The sequence below is a fragment of the Anoplophora glabripennis genome, unplaced genomic scaffold, assembly GCF_000390285.2.
Source record: "Anoplophora glabripennis isolate ALB-LARVAE unplaced genomic scaffold, Agla_2.0 scaffold104, whole genome shotgun sequence".
Taxonomy (NCBI): Eukaryota; Metazoa; Arthropoda; class Insecta; order Coleoptera; family Cerambycidae; genus Anoplophora; species Anoplophora glabripennis.
Window position 1 is genome coordinate 739,003 of NW_019416210.1, and position 22,113 is coordinate 761,115.

General features: G+C 30.9%; 1 protein-coding gene across 4 annotated transcripts; it reads right to left on the bottom strand.

The window, feature by feature from the left end:
• Positions 1-941: 941 nt before the first annotated feature.
• Positions 942-18,411, bottom strand: LOC108904835 (ninjurin-2). Of its 4 annotated transcripts, XM_018707521.1 has the most exons (4): positions 9,984-10,069; positions 7,418-7,607; positions 6,287-6,460; positions 942-1,507 (listed from the first exon to the last, which is right to left on the bottom strand). In XM_018707521.1, exons 2-4 carry the CDS (start codon positions 7,562-7,564, stop codon positions 1,304-1,306), a joined length of 525 nt encoding a protein of 174 aa, XP_018563037.1. In that variant the 5' UTR covers positions 7,565-7,607; positions 9,984-10,069; the 3' UTR covers positions 942-1,303. The 4 variants fall into 4 exon arrangements, with proteins under 4 accessions (XP_018563037.1, XP_018563040.1, XP_018563038.1 ...); XM_018707524.1 differs by lacking the exons at positions 7,418-7,607; positions 9,984-10,069 and adding an exon at positions 18,219-18,411; XM_018707522.1 differs by lacking the exons at positions 7,418-7,607; positions 9,984-10,069 and adding an exon at positions 14,528-14,638.
• Between the last annotated feature and the right edge of the window lie 3,702 nt (positions 18,412-22,113).

Sequence of the window (22,113 nt, forward strand, 5' to 3'; positions counted from 1 at the left end):
GGCGTGCGCAAGGCACAAAGAGAATTTTGACATGTAAATAGCATAACAGTTGTCATGGTAACCGGTAGATTGTCGTGTTGTCACATTCGCAACCAGTAATACACCAGTGTACGGACACTAATCGAAGGACTGAATTGAATTTTAACGGGGCCTCTAACACCACCTCTATAAATACTTAATAAAAAAGTCGATGGAAGAACCAAGTAGAGACCGATAAACTAACGCGAGCAGCTAAATGACGGCAGATGGTTGTGGTGAATTCGCCAACAGAACGACTTTAGCTGACTCGCAGAGAATTCCAGCCATGTTGTTGCTTTACCACAGACAAAAGCTATCGTTCAGACAGGCCTGGAATAGGACAGCAGTTTTAACTTTCCGAATTGCCGATAGAGTACACCACCAGCAGAAATTTAGGAAGATTCTAATGTAGCGGCTGGCATTCCTACGCGTAGCTTAGCACAGCACAGTTTGGCAATGTTGTTAAGCGTACGCACGGATTTATTTTGTATACTTTTTTATCAATGTCTATTTTTTGTGTTACTGTATTTACTTATTTAAAATCACAGACAAAATAGCAGCCATAAACTATATTATCTATGGCTTTACATTTTAAATTCGCCAAGATGGTGTTAAGGAGGGGGGGCAGTAAAGTAGAGCCTGCCTTATAGAAAAAGCATCCTTGTAATTTTTTTGTTTTTATTTTATTTTAGTTTGGCTATGAAAGCACCAACATAATCGGGCCCGGTTTTTAGCATTTGTAGAATGTATTGCAAAATATATACAAGTAAAGTAAAGCGAAATATAAGTCTTCAGACATTGCATATATTTATTATTTTAAATAAGAGAACTGACTAACAATGAAACAAATAAAATTCGTACAACTATTTATTTTGTAGAAAAATTCTAAACTACAAAATATATACATACTAAATTAGTGACACATTGTTTTCTTAAAATAATGTTCTCTTAATAAGCAACGAAATATATAAGTATATTTCAGATGAGGACATATAAACAATTTCTTAAATATTGTAATTATAAATAAAAATTAATCTGTCTAAGTATATTACGTTAAAGAATGCACAGAAAATAATACATTCCATATAATTTTTGTTTCTCTTATAAATCTTTGGAATATTTTATTATATTTATATATTCTATCAGTATAAAATTAACTTTTGTTTAATTTATCACTCCCAAAAAATAGGTACTTGAGGAAATTAATTAGAAAGTTAATAAATAATTTAGTAAAAATCCATCTAGGTAGATAGATACTTATGTGGAATTTGGTTGGACTTTCTAACTAGGAAGGTCCTTTTGACGTCGTACCAGTGACAATATCCTGGGATTCTTTCATTTCAAATGAACTTATCAAAATGTTGACGGCCATAATGATGATGTTCACACATAGAACGAGGTTGTTAGCTTTACTGGCATTAGGATGGTCTCCTTCTTTGTTGATGTTGAGATAGGTTCCCAGAATGACACACAGGCATGCTTGAGCCACCTTTTGAGCAAAAAAATATAGAAAAATAAATAAAAAGCAAATAAATAAAAAATTAGGAAACGAACATATAAAAAACAAATTAAATTACAATTTCACATTATAGCAACAAAAAATGAAACGAATTTATTTAGACACCCTGTATTCAAGTTGCTTAAACGTGTATTTGAACCCCCATTGGTCTAGATTTAAAATGATTATAAATCTTTCCTGGTTCCCTCCACCGTAGCATTAACGGCAACAGCGGGGTCGAGACCAAAATTCATTTTAATTATTTCACTAAATAAGGCCCCTGTAACAAATCCTAGTGATATTTGATTTAGAATATTTGCTATAGTTTCGAATTTTTCATCCTCCCAAACTTTGAGTACAGCCACAATGATCGACAATAGAGCAGCAGTTACCTGCAGAAAAGAAATTCGAGTCAATATAATTGGGCAGTGCAGGGCAGTCTCTATTTATTTAATTCTATGTAAAGTACCACATATTTTACAGTGTACAGTAATTTTTGAAAATTTATTTCTCTAATAAGTAGGTATGTTTTATTTTGTAACTATTTATTTAAATTTTTTGGTAGTGTGTTAAAACTATACTGTAGCCGTCAAACATGTATCAAAATAATATCCAATATGAATTTCTATCATGCTTTACATATAACAAATTTAAATACAGATTTTTGACATTTATTCTTGAAATTTTATATAAAAATAGAAAACGTAAGTATATGTAATCTAAATTCCTGGTTAACCACAACTGAAATTTATAAAAATATGATTCTTTCCCTACTGTTCTCCTAATTCCCATTCTGACCAAAGCTATGGGGCATAAGCACAACAGTTGTCGCACCAAAATTTAAAGAAACATTATTTTCATCAAAATGGAATATTGAACAGTTTCCTAGCTGTGGTCTGTGGTTAGACTTCCTAACGTTTCAGACATATCGCTCTCTCCTTCAAAAGAAATTCTGAAATGGATTTCTTTGATTTTAGTTTCATTCTTGAAGCGGCATAAAATCTAAACCATAGACGTGGCACCCAACTGGGAAATTGCTTTCAAAGAATTCTGCAAACCAAGCTATTAATTAAAAATTTTATTACGGTTACCATTTAAAAACTTTGAGGAGTTTGGACAACTTTCCTTTTTTATTTTGTCTATTTTGATGAAAAAAAAAAGGTTTCTTCTAGCTTGTTGTGACATTTTTTATATAAACACCCCTAAATAATTGAATAATGAATATATTAAATGAATACTATTTAACTACGTTTGTTTATAGGTATCATGTGGATCCAATAACTTAAGAGGTTGACTTGTGTAGTCTAGACCAAACCCGGAAATAATAATATTGACGATAGAAATAAAAAATACAAAAACAAGGATAACATCGTTCAATATAACAGCTGCTCTGTGGTCTCTCTCTTTATTTATGTTCAGTCCTCCGATAATTACAAACATAATCGCCACCGCCAACTGAAAGATAAAAGTTATGTTAGGGAAATTAATTTAAGAAGTCAGATTTTTTACATGAAAAATTATAGCACCTCATTATTACATTTAAATGAATATACATATTTACATATTTATATACAAACTCTAATAAATGATGACTTAAATGACAACTTAAAAAAAATAAAATCAAAATTATTTATATCATTTAAAAAAAAACTGTCTGTAGAATATATAAACCATTTTAAGATATCTAGTGTAAAAAGAGAAACATAGGATTAAGTAAATTTTGCCAAAAATTAGGAATTGTCATGTAACTCGAAAACGATAAAACGAATATACCATCATCAATATATTTTCACCATTTAACCCCAAAATTACTAAAAAAAACTCTGAAAACTGCCGAGAACGTTACAGTCACCCCAATTGCATATCTGCAATAGTCTACCCAGTCATTGTTACAAATTTCCCTTTTTTTTTTGTTTTTGAAAAACATGTATTGATTTATGTGCCTTGAAAAACATAGTTTTCTTTTCACTATAAGCTTACTGTAACGCACCTAAACAACAAATGCAGACGTTTACGATGAGGACCCTTGCAATCTCCACAATGCTGGAATGTCTGGGCCATTTCTATTCGATGCGGAAAAGTCCAACCTACATACAGACACCAAAATCCGATGCGATCGGACCACCCCTGCGCCCAGCGTTCACAACTGAATATTCGTTATATATATTTTTTCTTAATATCTCTCGTGTTATGCTATCGAATATCGTAATAAGAATAAAATATAGAAAATCATACTTTTATTGTAAATTTTTCCAACCGAATCTTCCAGAAACAGAAAATTACATTTAGTATGATTAAAAATAGCAAATTTATTTTATTAAAACAGATAAAGGCAGTCTTAAGACATTTTATACATCAAATATTAAAGTAAATTTTTAATATTTTCTCATATCAAATTTTAAATGTCATCAAAAAAACAGGATAATTTTTACTCAACTTTCGGCTGCGAAATATATGGATGTCCTAAAAGCAGCTGTACAAACTTTAAGGAGGCATTTCTTATGTATTAATAGTTTAGGTGTGTACCTATAATATTTCCTAGCTATTATACATATATTTTGGTCTATAATAGGCCTATAAAATTTTTGATAACATCACAATTTGTTAAATATTTCAAGAATGCATGATGATAGTGTAACATAATTTGATATGTTACACATTACATTTTTAGTACTTAAAAACTATAAGACGGAATTCTCAAAGCTATAACCTGTTTTGAAATCTGTTTGTACTTATGCGTTTTTAAAATAACACATTTTAGAAATTATGTTACTGTTTTCACAAACGCACTTTTTATAATATAACCCCCAGTTTTTCGAAACTAATTTTAATTAAATGATTGACACAAAGAAATAACAAAATCTGAACATAAAAAAATGCATTCACATTGTTATAACACACGAAGGAGACTTTGGTAAATAAAATACTGAATTTGGTAAAGCTACTTTTACGAGTTCTTGAAATATTAAAAAAATGTATTAAACACTTTAAGACTTAGGTGCATGTAAAACAATGTACTTTACTTTAAACTTTAAACCAAAATTTATATACCTAGTTTTTTTTAATTATCTAAAGAGTGGCTTCTTCCTTAAAGTGTGTGCACTTCCCCATAGGACAACCTGTGTTAATTACTCATATAATATTTAACTGATTACTATTATTTATTTATTAGCACCCACTGCGGGAACATCAGGAGGTTCAAATACAGCGTATTTTGCAATTGTTGGGTCAAAACAAGAAATAAGAAGATTCAAGACTGTTATAGCAAAAGCGGATGCAGTGGTAATATGGTTAAGGAGGTTTGCAGTGTAGTGGTACGTTTCTAGATGCAATCTGCAGTCTCTTAGTAGGTGTAAAGACAGGCAGAGAACTCCAACTACAACCTACAAATTTCACCATTTAGGCATTTAATATAATAATTGAAAGAAACATGTAAATTATAAGGCATCAATTATATTTCATAGTAAAAGTAAAATAACAATCGATGTAAGTATGTACGTAATTATTATTTCTATATTTAGATACTATTTGAAATTAGTTCATTGTGAGCAAATATAATTTTCTACCCTTATAATAAATACATAAGTGTGATGCTTTTATTACCAACCCGGAATTTTTGATTTTTTTTGACGTTACAATATATTGTTTACCTTTCAATTTTCAATAACAGCTTTAAAGTTAAACTTACAATTAGATGAAAAGGGTCTATAAATCATGAGAAAATTAAAATACAAAATGTGACATCATATTGCAATACTTACTGATATTTTATTACTTCTTTATTAATCAAACTAATAAAAATTGAGTATCACTACCGACACTATTAATACCTGTATATAGGGCTTTTCAAAATAACGTACCATAAATTTTATATACTAGGAGTAATAGAATATTTAATAATAAGTTTTTCTTCATGTTCGTGTTCCTCGTGTTTATTGTGCTACAAAACTTGAAGATGTATAGATCCTTATTAAAATTTTCTTATGTACTTACTATTTATTTCTAAACAAACAATATACGTCTTGTTAAAATTAGGCAAACCACTTTGTTTTCAAGAAACAGTGCATCCAAGTATATAGGCCGTGATATAACAACCCGAAAAACCATTCTACATACTTTAGATATAGGTAGGTACTCACAATTTTTATTATTGAATCAGTGGGGAATAATGTACAAAACAAAATATTAGGTAAATTAATTTTAAAACAATTTTAAACAGTTAACAATAAAGAAATTAAGAACCTATTACAACAAATATTCCAAGTATGTATTCTTTATCTCGAAAATGAAGCAGTTTGGCGAATTTTGACATATTTTCATTATTTAGAATTAAAAAGGACTAAGGACCAACAAAATCTAACTTCTAAAAGCTCGTTGTCCAAAATATTCTTGATGGTTTGTAGCATAATGAGCGTCCTGTTTTTAAACCTCAAAATTTCGAGAGCAATCGATATATTATCGATTAACTTTGGAGATAGTTTGTACGAAGAAAAATTTTTTAATATTATGTATATTACTCCTAGAATTTATGGCAATATTCTATACAATTCAAGTTGACAAGTAAGTGAATTTGTTCAATTATAAATGTTTTCAGTTCGAAAGTAGACAATTAGGTATTTTCTATGTAACCACTAAATAATGGATTAGTCATCGATTCGAATCATTGTGTTGTTGATTAATAGCGTCTCTATTTAAATTGGAATAACCGTTCAATTTCCGGCACATCAGGATTATATTATTGGTTTATTTGGTTATTCCAGTTATACAAACCTGTAGCACAATGGAAATCGTGATGAGGCTAAGCATCAGAGTGTAAAATTCATGCTTCTCACCAACTTGAAGGACGTATTTCAATTGCGATGCGTTTGCCGTTAAAAGGGCTACGTCCAAAAGGCCTTGTGCTATGGTCTTTTTTGTGGCATACTTGTTAACGTCCAATGATTTCTGAAAACGAGATCATATGTCAACCACAAGTATATAGAAGAGTTTAATTAAAAATGAGTAACTTCACAACCCTGTATAATATTAAGTTTGTCAACATCTCTCAGAAAATTGTACTTTCATTTTTATAACCTTAGAACATTTCTAAATCTGAAACATATGTACCTATGTAAATTAATTTAATATTGGATCCGAGAATACATGTTAGTATTTTTTTAAACATATAGAGTTTTACATTAAAGTATTTAAAAGATCCTAGATTTCGGGTAAAGAAATAACTAATTTTTCCAATATTGGTTGTCGAAGATAGATTGTAAGAGACGTAGCATTGGCAATTTTAAGAAATTTTTAGTTTACAAGTATCCATCTAATACCACTTAATAACACAATAAACATTTAAATTCAGGCATCACACATGTTTGGATCCAATAATAGATTAGATTAATATTTTCCTAGTATGTAGTTGATTACAATTATTAATATCTTATTTTTTGATCTAATATTGTTTTTATATAATCCTGAATTTTTATCACAAATAAAAGATACCTATTTGAGAACTGATTTTTTGATGTAAATATATTTAATTGCACTATAATATTAAAAGTTACGTAATTTAATGAATAGGTACTATACAGGATGTAATTGAATTCTTGACCAAATTTTAATTACACATTCTACCACAAACTATAGTAAGAAAAATGAATATATGTGGTCGGAAAAGCTTCGATTATGATTTATGTATGTATGTATGTATGTCGGGGGGGTGGTGGAAAATTGCTTCTCCATCGCGGCACTTAGGCCTTATTAGGCCCCTTGTACACCCCCCTTTCATTACTCGAGTACTTTTCTTCAAACCATCCTATTACTACACGGGTGGCTTGGTGGCAAAGTCTCGTACAATTTTTTATGTATGATAGCATGGGCTTGAGTTACAGAGATTTATTGCTCTATTCTCATTACCATTTTATCGAGGATCACACGCAAGCGGAAGGTGCTGAGCGACCCAGGTCTCTGGTAGGCTGACACAGCCACATCCCGAGCCTGCCTTAGGTCCATCCAAGTTCCAGCCTGCGTCCGTGATGCATACCTCGGCCGATCGAAATCCATCGACCAAGACACCCGGCTAGGCGGTTCCCTCGATTATGATATACTGGGAGTGCAAAATTTATGAAAATGTGTGGTCTGTTGTATTACAAAAAAAAAATAGTTGAGAGTAGCCATGTAAATAATACATATTTAATTATTTTATTCATCGATAACATGGTTATTTGAAAAATAATCATGTTAGTCTCAAAAATAATAATTATTTGACGTTTTGACACTTAACAATAATTAACTATTGTGACTTTTATCATTCACTTCTGAAAGAGTAATCTGTCATAATAGTGGGCCAAATCTGAAAAACTTGGAAAATAAAATTACGAACGAAAATTACTAAGTCCTACTCTGAAACTATGTCTCTGGATGTAAAAAAGCTGTGGGATGCCTATACGTATGTGTGCAATTCAGCTTCAAGCTAATTGCCAATTTTGAAGAAAATTATTACAGCCGTTTTTTTTAATAATAAAAAAAAAATTAACATCCTGTATCTCGAAAACGAATCGTTTCCGGATATACTTCTATTGAAACACTTTTTGTTGATTTATAATAGTATTTTAGTTACTCCCTATATAGAGAGTATTTCCAGTTATATGGTTACTAAAAAATGTATAAACGTGATTTTATTTTTATTTGCATATGTTCTAGAAACTCAATAATTGCATTTACAAGTTAATAGGTCTAGGCGCGACACTGGCATAATTATTGTAAGTAAATAATATCATTTAAATCAAAATTCAAAGTTCTTCTTAACCGTGAGGAAGTGTATCATTAAAAATAATGAAGCTGACAAAAATCTCATGTAATTTTGCAAGTAGTTATAAGTAAATTATACATTTCAAACCGTTATCAAAAGTGCTAATAAACATGAATTAAATATAAATTTTAATTATAGTTGTGCATGACTATCTATAATTTATATACAGGGTGTTTATTAAACATACGGCAAAAATTCAAGAGACTATTCTAAGAATATTTTGTCCTCTGATGATTTTTGAAAAGCCGCTTTGTTCTGAAGATACAGGGCGAGAAAAATTTTCGACAATAACGACATTTTATTAGGTACAGAAAATTATATGTAAAACTTCTTAATCTCCAAGAACTGTTGAAAATGACTACCTCCAGCTAGTATGCAAGAATCCAATCTTCTCATCGGCTACTGAACTCTTTCAAAAACATCAGGGTCGTTTCTTATTGAGTTACACCCAGCAATTATTTTTTCAATCCTCCACATTTTCCACTGGAGTAGTAGGTATTAGTAGTATAGTATTTTCCATTGGATAAACTAATGACTAGTACTTAGTAGTACCTGGATTTAACTGCACATTCTCTTCCACTTCTACCGTTCTTACTGTCATAGACCTTCCTGATCTTCCACTTCGTTTCAGTGTGCCTGTTTCATGAAGACGTTGACGAATACTTTGCAAGGTTTTTCTATCAGGAACATTACGGTCAGGAAATCATTCAATGAAGTATAAGCGATTTATGTTAAAAGATGTTACTAACAAAAGTTTACTATTAAAGAGACAAAATATATGTTAAACAGCCAAATGTCAGTCTCAACAAATTCGTCACAAAAAATGATCGATCACGAGACGTATTTAAATGAAATCCATGTTCAGACTGGTTTCTATTCAGTGCCCGCACTTGCCTCCTTTTTTTCTTTCAAAAAAATTATATTCGGTATACCCAGTGTAGTACGCCATACTTTTATTTCGACTATATTAATAATTTCAAAAATATCAAAATTGGTTTTGTGGAAAATTTTTCTCGCCTTGAATCTTCGGAACAAAACGGCTTTTCAAAAATCATCAAAGCCCAAAGTATTCTTAGAATAGGACAGGGAATGACCCCTTGAATTTTTGCTATATGTTTAATAAACACCCTGTATATATAGTCAAATATAATACTTCCAATATTTGCGAAAGGACGTTGCTGACGATTTCATCATTATTAAAAGAATAGGAAAAATATTGTAACAATTATCTTGTACTTTTCAATTATCTTATGAATAATACCTATAAATTATTATTTCAGTTCTTGAAAATAGAATTCAGTAGCAAATCGTTTAATACATACAGTTTTGTGTATGAGTCGGGAACATTTCGTATTGATCGTAATTATTTGTTTTGATTATTTTATAAACAAAATCAGTAAGTTTAATAATAATTATGAATATCTTAAATGCTAGGCATTATCAACCAACTGGTGATATCATAACTTATACAGTCAGATAATTGACATAATTTAATTGGAACGCATAGGTACAGATTATCTGTGAGTATTTCACACAAACGGGTCAAAGTTTAGTGTAAATTTAAGTAAGTAAAAGATATTCTTTGATACATTTCGACATCGCTCATCATATTTCATAAATCAATGCAAATTATTAAGCTTTTACTCTTCTAAAAATTAAAACAAATCATACCAAAATATCTATTCCTTCACCACTGATGGTATTTGTACGAGATGTGCCCTGAGCTGCAAAGGACATTCTGTTGCACTTTAAAACTTTCACCAGCAGTACTAACACAAACTTTACACCTTGCAACTTATAGAACAAGTAGGAGTTTCAAATTAGAGCACTATCGATTTTGTACACTTATACGTACCTACTTACATATTTATTTTAGATAATTCCAAACAAGGAATTAAACAAATGCTCGATTAAGAACAGCAATACTTTATTTTAATTTAATTTTTTATCAAAATCGATATTGATAAGTGAAGTGGCATTTAAAGGTAGAGGCTTTTACTGTAGATCGTTAAGAACTAACCACAGATGTTGTTGTTTGTAGTGAGTAATTCTAATTACATTACCTACTTAATGTTAGTTTTATAACCTTCATTAAAGTATGATAAATTCGCTATTAGTACCGAGTAGCGCTGCATATGCGGTACTGGCTTTCTTTATTTTAAATATAGGTAATTAGCAACATCCGTAAAGTTTGTTTACTACATTTTTACACAATTTCGTAAAAAATATGATTTCCTAATTAGTGTATAGTAATAAAAAAAATAGTAACTAATTGCATTAGAAGGCCCAATCTTTGGATCACTTGATCACTAATATGTTGATATTTTAAACTATGCCCTATGCTCAATTTGACATGAAGAGATGTAGAACTTGATATTCTTTTGATTTTATTAAGTACATTAACGTTTATTGTTATAGTTTGCGATATATTCGTTTTTTATATTTTTGTTGCTATTCTCTCTTTAAAAAAGGATTCTACATAACAGTACTATTACCAATGCTCTAAATCAACATTTCTTTTAATAAATGGATCGGATGAAACTCCTTAATTGGCTAGGTAGATCTCCTAATCTAACAAAATCCCAAGTAGACCATCATCGCATTAACGTAATCACACAATAGTTTTTGGTCATCCAAGATCAGTACTACTCATAAATCATATTATTACGTTTTACCCTTGACTATATAGTGTATATAGTCAAAGGTGTTACTCTTCAAAGTGGGACTGATAGTTTGGTAATTTCGTGCAGTCAACGGATACCGCATAATTTCTTGCGAGAATGACTGAAATTTTTAATGGACCTTCAAAACAAGCACTTAATCTGTCACCAGTTTATTGCTGTCAATTTAATACATACAGTGAATGTTTATTTGAGTACTATTTATTGTGAAAGAATGGAAAACGTTAACAGTTATTCAAATGCTGCATTATTTATTCATGGAGAGTGTCACAAGATAATAAATAGCACTTGAAGGGTATTTAATAAGAGATATCCTCATTTACCAATTACCACCAATGAGTAGATGCATTTTACGAAAAATTTTAAGAAATCAATTAGAACATGGTCGAATTTCTACACATAGAATTTTGGCAAAGCCGAAACATCGTCAATATTTCTGCATATTTTCATGCTCACCCTGAATCATCAATTTGTGCTGCTGAACAGGATTTAGGCATTTTAAAAACTTCCATCCAAGAGTTTTTGAAAACCTAACGGTCAACATCCATTTAAATTCAATTTTGTACGCTGAAAGACGAAGCCAATTCTGTGAAATGATTTTAACTCCAACACAAGAAAATCCAGAATTTTTACGCAAAATCATTTGGAAATATGAGTCAAAATTTAGTAATGAAGGTATTTTTAATAGACACAATCGACACGTTTGGGCATCAGAAAATCCACATGTCATCCGGGAAAGAAATTTGCAACACAAGTTTAGTGTCAACACTTGAAACTACGGGAAATTTTAGTAAAAATTTAATGCGTCCGTAGAAATCACTCAAAACATATTTGCTATAAAATTCATGAAAAGGTTTTATACAAAATGACTTCTGCTCCTATCAGTGACTGTAACCAAAAAGATAGCAAAGTTGAAAAGGGAGCTACCATAAATGGTATTTTCACCACTTGAAAGTAATTTTTGTTACGTTTTGATAATACATTTTTTTTAAGTGTCTGTTATTTTAACGTGTTCATGATATAATTTGAAGTAATTTTGACGATCTGGTGATTACATCAAAACCGACAAAATACTTTCCCGCCCAATGAGACACTTACATTAGAGAGATCCCCCTGAGCAACGTTATCACCTTTTTCTCTGTAATAGGTTGGTTAGCGGCTCAGGTAGATTGATCTCCTAACGGGGGGAAGTACAAGGGGCCCAATGGGGCCTAAGTCCTAACAAGTCACAATGACCTTAGTATTAGTATGTGTCACTGTCTGTGTTTGTCGAGATTTCTGTTTTTCTTGTAAGTATTTGTAACAAGTAAAATTCATTCTTTTCTGTCCATTACAATGTAATATGCAAAATCGAAAAAGGCACGCCTTCGGAAATACATTACACCAGAAATTCTTGATTGTGTTGGTGAAAATTTTGAGAAACGTAGGTATTCGATTACGTACTTAGCCATTATTATTTATTATTGGATATATTTTTTGGTGTTGTTGTTATGAATTTTGCATATTAATTTATTTCATTGTTAATATGTATTTTTAAGTTTACGTGCTATCTTCATATGATCATATTGCCTTAAAAATTATAGCTGCCTTACACGTACCTGTAATTATTTTTCAATGGTAACTTTTACATTAAACATTGCTCAGACATAATTTTCACATGTCATTTTAGTTTAGTTCCATTGTTATGTGGCATCCAATTTTTATTAACACTTTATAACAAAGATATACCATACTTTAATAAAAAAGATGGGAAACTGTATTAAATTTAATGTATCTATTCTCTCGTTTAAAATAAATAAATATTTTTGATGATACCTGATCCAGTTTAAAATCACTTAGGTACACTGAAACAACGCATTTTAGACTCAGTACCTGTTTAGTGAAGTAGGCCCTAAATTTAACGAGAAACTAAAAAATAGTCGAATGTACCTATGGGATGTCGATGTTTCATTTGAGAAATGACGTTAGGTAATGCCCAGAAGAAATAGAACACTGTTATTATAAACAATAATTTTAAAATGTGACAAAATTGATTTGGTACAACTTTTTTGTATTACTGGTATGACTAGAGTTATGAATAAATCTGTCTTAAATGAGAGATCACGTATACATATAATTACTACATTCCTATACCTACTTTAATTATTATCCGAGAATTTTACAAACAAGGATTCGAAAAAATTCCATTCTCCGAGGAACAAAACAACTAGTAGTTAAGATTAGTTTTTCAACGGTAGTGAATCTAGAATGATAATAATTCTTAATCTAATCTAATGATTTCATCATGTTTACAACACGTTTTTATTTTACAGTATGAAAACATTCACTATGACTTTGACACACTGAATTTACAATGTTTGTTTTACTTTTATTAGCGTCCTACTAAAGTATCGGCAACAACGAGAGCCCAATATTTTATACCAAATATTTTGGAAATCCTAGAAGGTAGCAGAAATCTTTTCTGTAAATATATTTAACATATACAGAGTGATTCTGAACTTATTTGAAAGAAATTAGGAGTCCTTACAGAGTCGATTTTATGGCAGTAGTTTTTTTTCTATTTCTTAAGAATTGGAAAAAAGAGTTGTTATAGTTAAATCATTCTTGACCTCTATGTAATATTGGAATAAGACTTTTTTTTATTTATTTTATTTATACTGTATGTATATTTATTTTATTTATATTACTAGTAAGTATATGTGTGTTGTCGTTGTATATCTACTTACTTCTCTTTTTGGACAAGTTCAGAACATAAATTTTAAATTGAATCCAATATTCAAGATTCTATATTTACTTTATTGTAAAGATATTAAGCCAATTTAAATAAATAATAAAGAAGCTCGTAGAGTATTTCTCCTAATATCAACAACAAGTTTTATCTGAGTTTAAATATATTTTGCATACCTTGATTTTTAATCAGACACAACATTGTTTGACTTAATTTGACAGGATTTTAGGCCAATTTTTCTAATTTATTTGAATTAGCTCAATAGCTTTTAAATAAAGTAAAAGTACAGGAGCTGATAATATATGTTAAAAAAATAATAAAAGTTCTGTTTTAATATACAGTTATTGTTTTATCTATATCTATACTAATATTATAAAGAGGAAAGATTTGTATTTTTGTATGTATGTATGTTACGAATAAACTCAAAAACTACTGGACGGATTTCGATAATTCTTTCCCCATTAGAATGCTACATTATCCCTGAGTAACATAGGCTATATTTTTTATATCCCAAAATGTTTAAAATAAATGTCCACCCGTGCGAAGCCGGGACGGGCCAGTAGTAGTCTATAAAGTAGATGTTGGATATCCTTTATAAATAGCGTTAATTTAATGTAAGCCATAAACATAAAATGTTGCAATTCCAGAAATATTTTAGGATTTATAAAACTTAATTATAGTTGTGCATATGTGCATAGGAAAGAGTCCGAATATCTAACACTAACATATTTTAAACAAGAAACATCCTATTTTAAATTTGTCAAAGAAATAACGGTAGATTTTTTTAATTAATTTTAATAATATACCTTCAATATCTCCGAAAGAGCGTTACCGTCGGCTTGCACCAAATTAATATTGCTGGATGTAACTTTACTGTCCACCATTTTTAACCATATATTTATAACCAGACACTAACAGTTGTTCTAATAAATTGTCGTAGTGACGATATTTGTATATATATTTTATAGATAAAAAAATTATCTAAATAATTCACAACAATAACAAAAATAATATTGAGCTTTTCAATAAAGGCAATTTGTTTAATTCGTATTGTGTATGTTAATGTACACATTACATGGATGTACGGTATGTTCTATTTCAAAGGAAGCAAAAATAAATGCTCAAAATTTAAGAGAAATTTAGTTTTATTGTTTTATATTTATGACAAGATTAGATAACACCAAGTTCCTTGAATTTAATAATATGTAAAATGGTCCCTAGATAGTAATAACAGCAATTAATAAGTAGCGTCGTTTATTAGACACATCTCTTTATCAGAAAATATTTTCTTTATTATTATTATTATATTAATATTACGTGCCTAAATGTCATTTATTTTGTTTGCCTTTACCGCCAATAATCCTAACCAAGAAAAATTTCTAAATCATTGAAAATTGTATGCTATTTTCTAATAAATTTATGTAATACTTTTTTATAAATTGCAGGAAAATATTGACTTTCCAAAAATTAATTGGCAACTGAAATTAGTATAAGGTAAAATATTTAATATAATATAAAATACCTACTTTTAAGAATAAAATATGTTTGTCATAGATTAGATTTTTTTTGAAATTTTAATATTAAAAGAGTCAAATCGAATAACCTGTGTGACCCAAACGGATGGGTTATTTGAATGGAATCTATCTTCAAGGTTAATAGATTTTCTATAAAGGGAGCAAGAGCGAATTCCTAGAGATATTATTTCTCTTTTCAATTGATTCCATGAATTATTGGGTTGAGGTTTCATAGTAGCTATACACTATGTTGGTAGGTATTTTATATTACAGTAGATATAGGAATATAAACTTATTTAATATAAATTTCTATTTTATTGCGTCAGTGTTAAAACGTTAACTATATTACACTTTTGGTAGAGTTATTATAACTTTTTTTATTATTTTTTAAACAGTCAAAGAGATTTCTAAATTTGTTCACTTTGTATAAATTGTTACATGTAATAACAACATTGTCGACGATATATTGATGACAATAAGCTCATGAAGAAGTTGTAATAGCTGTTTTACATTGACAATTTATTCATCAATAAATTGAGGAAGTTCTTCATCAATTAATTCACAAATTTATTGGTAAACAGTGTGGTTTTACACTGCTACAGACTTTGTCAAGTTTTTTGACGTATGAATCAGTTCTACCAATGAATCAAAGAAGCAAATAAATTTAAAAAATGTCACCTTTTCACTCATAATTGTAGTGATACAACAGCGGTACAATTCTCACATAATATATAAATATTAGTTTTTGTAAATAACAAATTAGTAAAAACAATGCAAAACTAGCACGACGCCACACAATTATTTACATATTCCAATATCGTAACCTCATTACTGATCTGAGGTTGGAAATCTGTTGGGTTGGTACTTCCGAACTTCACGAAGAAATTGACGAAAATTAGAACATGCTCTAATTCGTCAAGAACTTGATGAATAAATTGATGAAGTTATTTGATAGCTGATTTGGTGCATTACACTTGTCCAATTTCTTGATGAAGCGACTTCATCAATTAATTGATCAATAAATTGTCAATGTAAAACAGCTTTAAGAAGTTTTCAACAATTATTTTTATTTAATTCTAGCCACATTTTGATTTAAAGATATAATTCCAACAGTACCCAAGACAAAAATCTTGGTTTCATTTGCTCATCATTCTTAATCTCACTCTTGTCATAAAAGAATTAGGAGGTACATTAGTATAATAAATGATCTTAGGTGTTAAAATTATAAGAAATTGGCATCAAATAAATATTAATATCCAAATAAACCACGTGCAATACCGTTAATAAATTCGTCAACTTCATGATTTAATTCATGAATTTTTTGAATTGTCTAGAACTACTATTAGGCAAAATTCAGTCGATACTGATCATATTGATCAGTAATCTCTGAATATCTCATAATGAATACTATATTTAGTACTCACAAAATTTATGTACACTGAAAGTATCCATGTTAAATGAATATGAATATTAAATTTATTTATAATTATTCAAAGAATCCATCACTGAAGAGTACTTAATACAATTCAGTACTCTTCATGTTATAATTCGCTTATTGCTTTGTCATTTGTAGATATGTATCAACGTATGCGTGGGCAATATTATTTAACAAATTATTCAAAAAATCCATCACTTTATGTTACAATTCGCTAATTACTTTGTCATTTCACTGTAATACTGAATATTTGATAACTGAATTCAGTGAATAATGATTGCTAAATACTTGTGCATTTCCAAATACTGAATTTTCGTATTTGCTCATTATTCATGTGAAACGGAATATATGAATATTTTGGATGAATATTTAAATTCTTATAAAACTATTTAGATTTTCGCGGTATTATTATTTGGTGCTCCGTTTTTTAGACCAGCGCAAAGGTCAAAAGTCATATTATAAATACAGTAATATGGAAAATAATTCAACATATGATTAATGTTATAAGAATCTATTAATTACATGTTGTCTTCTAAATCAGAAGGTAAATATGAAGAATTAAATAATTGAAGGAGGAGGTAAATTTAAAAATATACTCTTTTCGTCTGGTTCGCATATGGAATTTTTGGACTTAAGTGGAACTAGACTATAAAATAAAGTCACTTATCCAGACTGGTTCATGATCGGGTTGAGTTACCTGTCATTTACTCGTTCTTGCACCACATATGTGTTGGGATTTTGAACTTGAACATTTTTTTGTATTTTTGTAAGTAGGTAGTTAGTATATACATTTATAATAACTTCGAATAGGCACATATTTATTATTATTTATCCACTTCTTCCACCTGATGTAAATTTAAAAATTAATTAGTAAAAACGCGTATTCCTTTCTTGCTCCATAAATGATTTATTGGGTATATCATCATTATTTATACGAATATTTTACTCTAATTCTTACTCAAATATTATATTTATTTGTCGACCAATATAACATCAAAATATACTAATTAAAAACTTTTGTCTGTCTTAAACAATTTACATATTGCACTAGGATCTACAGTGTATGAGTACACATGATAAATAAAATTGTTTTCAATTCAGAAATATTTGACTAATGATACATTATTTCAAGCAAATGGCACGACGCAGAATCTTAATAATAAATGACTGTATTAATTAAATCTGCGTATTATTTTAATTACCTGCACTCAAAGAAAAACATGATAAGTAATCATTGTGCTAAAAATATTCCTCTTAAAATTCACATAGAAATTCAAATTCATAAACGATAAGTTTTTAGAAACTCATGTTCGGCCTTGCACCGAATATAATTTTAGTAAAAGAAAAAGTTTCTAATTGCGTTATATTCATTTTTTTTTATGAAGTAATCAGATTGCATTGTTTTCTGATTCATTGTCTACAAACAATGCGCTACTACGATTTTTATTTTGTTGTTACACTTCTCCGATAAACATTAAATATAACTTGATTTCAATGAAATTTTTCTGATGAGAAATGAAGCAAAAATATATAGAAACATATACTTACCACTCTGTCAGTCACTGCTGGAAATATGGACATTTTATCAAATAAAAACTTCTAATTTCTGCTGGGTATTGATCATACAACGACTTCAACTTGTAACAAAAACAGATGAAATATTAGCATCAACTTATTCAAAGCAAACCGGATTTTGCAAGCCGCCTAAAATGTTATTTCGTAAACAACTGCAATGACAATAAAGCAACGCGTGAATTGGATACAAGTGAATCAACCGATCAATTTCTTTCAGCCAATAGCGATGGGGAATTTTCAGCAATTACTGTTAGTAGGAGTTTGTTACACACAAGTAATGCCGTGGCTTTCAAATGTGCGGTGAATGCTATAATAGGTCAAGTACAACACGATCGAAGAAGAGGATGTATTTAAATGTTATTGTTGTTCAAAACGGAAATAACTCTGGAAATTAACACGTCTTTAATTTGATGCACTGGAGGATGCTCCGTAATTTATGTATCAAACGGAAGGAGGTGGCAAACGTTCTTTAAATGTATTAAGCTAATTGGTTCAGATCAACATGAAATTCAATAACAATAAAATAGCTAAATTATTTCTGCAATTTAAGGATTGTTTTTTCAAGGGGCATTCTTTTAAATCAGAAGATGTCATTGCAACAACAAAAGAATTATTTATTCAGAAAATAACGAACTTTATTTTTTAAACTTTATTATTAATTTTATACATTATTGGTTCTTGTTTCCAAAGCACCCCCCTCCCCTATTCCCACACTTTTCCCAGCGTTGTTTCCATTTTGCGAAGCTGTCCTGGATAGCTTCATTTCAAAAAATGACCTTTATAGTATATTAAGCATTAAGAACGGTAAGGGTAATTTACCGTTCGAAGACAATGTTTACCGTTTTGTTAGCCTTAGCAACCAGTAAGCGCATCCTACTGTCATAGAAACAAACATGGTAAGTGAACTAAAAAAGCTTGATCGTGCAAAAAAATCTGTAACGACTTTGCTTCGATGTCATCTGAAAATGGCGGCCTTTCAGCGCTGATTTTAATTTCGGAAATAAGAAAAAATTGCAGGTCTGGCTAATAAGGAGAGTGAGGAAGGACAGCAATCTTTTGGCACAAGTGTGTGGACGCATCGTTATGGTGCAAGAACCATGAGTTGTCCAGCCACAACTCTTTTTGAGGATTTTATCACGTAACCATTGTAATCCAATTCATTGTAATGATTAAACTTTTGTTTCAATGTCATAAGGCTTTTTTTCGCGAGTGAATATTGGTGAATACGTCTGACTTGTAGTTACTGTTTCTCTCTCTTTTAATATTATTTCTAACCTTGTCTAACTTGAACAGATCGCGAAAATGTATACAGGGTGTCTCATAATTAGCTGCCAACCCTGAACAGGCCGATTCTACGATCAAAACTAAGTAAAAAAGTTCATATGAACATGGGCCCAGAAATGCTTCCTAAGGGCACAGGGACCCAATGAAGAGGGAGGAATGGAAATCATTTTTTGCAATATCTCTCAATCGCGTTGTGATAAATGAATGAAATTTGGTATACACAGCTAAATTTTGATGAGCAATTTGATGGACTAATCCATTTATTTCCACAAGGTCCATTGGGGTGGGTACGGGGGGGCCCTTGGTACTTTGCGTGTGTAACTTTTTCATCTTTGACTTTTTAACAAATTGGACAGCAAATTCCGTTTTCCCGAACTGTTTTACGTTAAAAAGGTACTCTTGTTTCAAATCGTTATCTTTAACGGTTTCTGAGAAAATCGCTCTTGAATTAATCCCACTTTGGTCAATTTCATAGTAATTTAAACAAAAAATAATAATAATAATTTAATACGTAATCAGTAATACACATTATTGATGTAGAACAATTATGATATGATGATTTGTTTATGGCTTTTGCGATGGTAATGCTGCGCGGCAGAACGCGAGTACGGCAGAAGGTTTCCAAACAGAAGGCTGACATCAAGGAGGACATTCCTCACTGTATTCCGCAATTTAGCTGCAACCGTCACTTTTCGAAGGGATCATAAGATGGAAACTTAATTTTGATAACAGACAACAAGCTATTTTAAAAACTGTTCAAAAAACCCTCCACCTTCTCTGATACAAAGTCTTGCCCTACGTGTAACACTTCTCGAAGCTATTAAGATGCTAAAACGGTTTTGACGAATTTCATTGGCTGCATCATTGATACGCTGCAGCAATTCCTCACGGGTATCGACTTCGGTGGCGTAAACTTTTTGATTTAGATATCCCCAGAAAAAGAAGTCCAGCGGGGTTAGGTCGGGAGAACGCGGCGGCCAAGCTACCGGTCCGTGCCTCCCTATCCACCGTCCAGCGAAATTTTCGTTTAGGAAATTTAGAACATTGCGACCACTATGTGCCGGGGCTCCATCGTGTTGAAAAAACATGTTACGTCGTAAATTTAGAGGCAGATCATCGAGAATTTGGGGAAGATTTTCTTGAAGTAAGTTTAAATAAAGATTTGAATTGAGACGTTGTGGAATTTCAATAGGTCCAATCAGAGTGTCGTGAATTATTCCCGCCCATAAATTTATGGAAAACCGTTGCTGGAAGTTTGTTCTCCGAACAACATGTGGGTTCTCTTCTTCCCAATAATGAGAATTATGAAAATTTAATTTTCCATTTCGGGTAAAAGTAGCTTCGTCACACCACAAAATTTTGGAAGCTTGCTCGTTGTCCAGCGACAAAATCCAGCGACAAAATTGCATACGTGGCGCAAAATCTTCTGGTATCAAGCCATGTACACGTCGATAGTGATAGGCATGTAGACCTTGTCGCTTTAATATTCTTCCAACCTGAAATGTTAGTAGCACATCTAATCAATTCTGTTAAGGAAATCTTTAAGATATGTAGTACCGTTGGCCGAGGAACATTTATTTGCCTTGAAATGTTCCGTATGCTAGTCGTAGGATCTTGTTCAATAGCGTCAAGGACCTCCGCTTCCCTATTAATCCTGGGACGTCCTTGACCCGGTGCCTTTCGAAAAGTGGCGGTTGCAGCTAAGTTGCGGAATACCGTAGGGAATGTCCTCCTTGATGGCAGCCTTCGGTTTGGAAACCTTCTCCCGTACTCGCGTTCTGCCGCTGCAGCATTACCATCGCAAAAGCCATAAATAAATATCATATCAACTAACTCTTGTCCCGTAAACTCTTCCATTTTTTTCGCTTAGAACTATTAAATTGGCAATCGGGTTGACAATACTTTGACATAAGAATACCTTGATAATTTTGTTTAAATTACTATGAAATTGACCAAAGTGGGATTAATTCAAGAGCGATTTTCTCAGAAACCGTTAAAGATAACGATTTGAAACAAGAGTACCTTTTTAACGTAAAACAGTTCGGGAAAACGGAATTTGCTGTCCAATTTGTTAAAAAGTCAAAGATGAAAAAGTTACACACGCAAAGTACCAAGGGCCCCCCCGTACCCACCCCAATGGACCTTGTGGAAATAAATGGATTAGTCCATCAAATTGCTCATCAAAATTTAGCTGTGTATACCAAATTTCATTCATTTATCACAACGCGATTGAGAGATATTGCACAAAAATGATTTCCATTCCTCCCTCTTCAATGGGTCCCTGTGCCCTTAGGAAACATTTCCGGACCCATGTTCATATGAACTTTTTTACTTAGTTTTGATCATAGAATCGGCCTGTTCAAGGTTGGCAGCTAATTATGAGACACCCTGTATATTCACTATTTAGTGGTGCAGCCTGTCATATGTACTTTGACGACTTTGACATATGGGTTCTAACTTCTAACCAGTAACCATAATTTGTCATCCTTTATTGCTTCCAGTAATCTAGTCTTGTGGGAATTGGTGTTATCTCACTATATAATATATGTATTTGCTTCAAATGAAACTGAAGGAATATATCAAT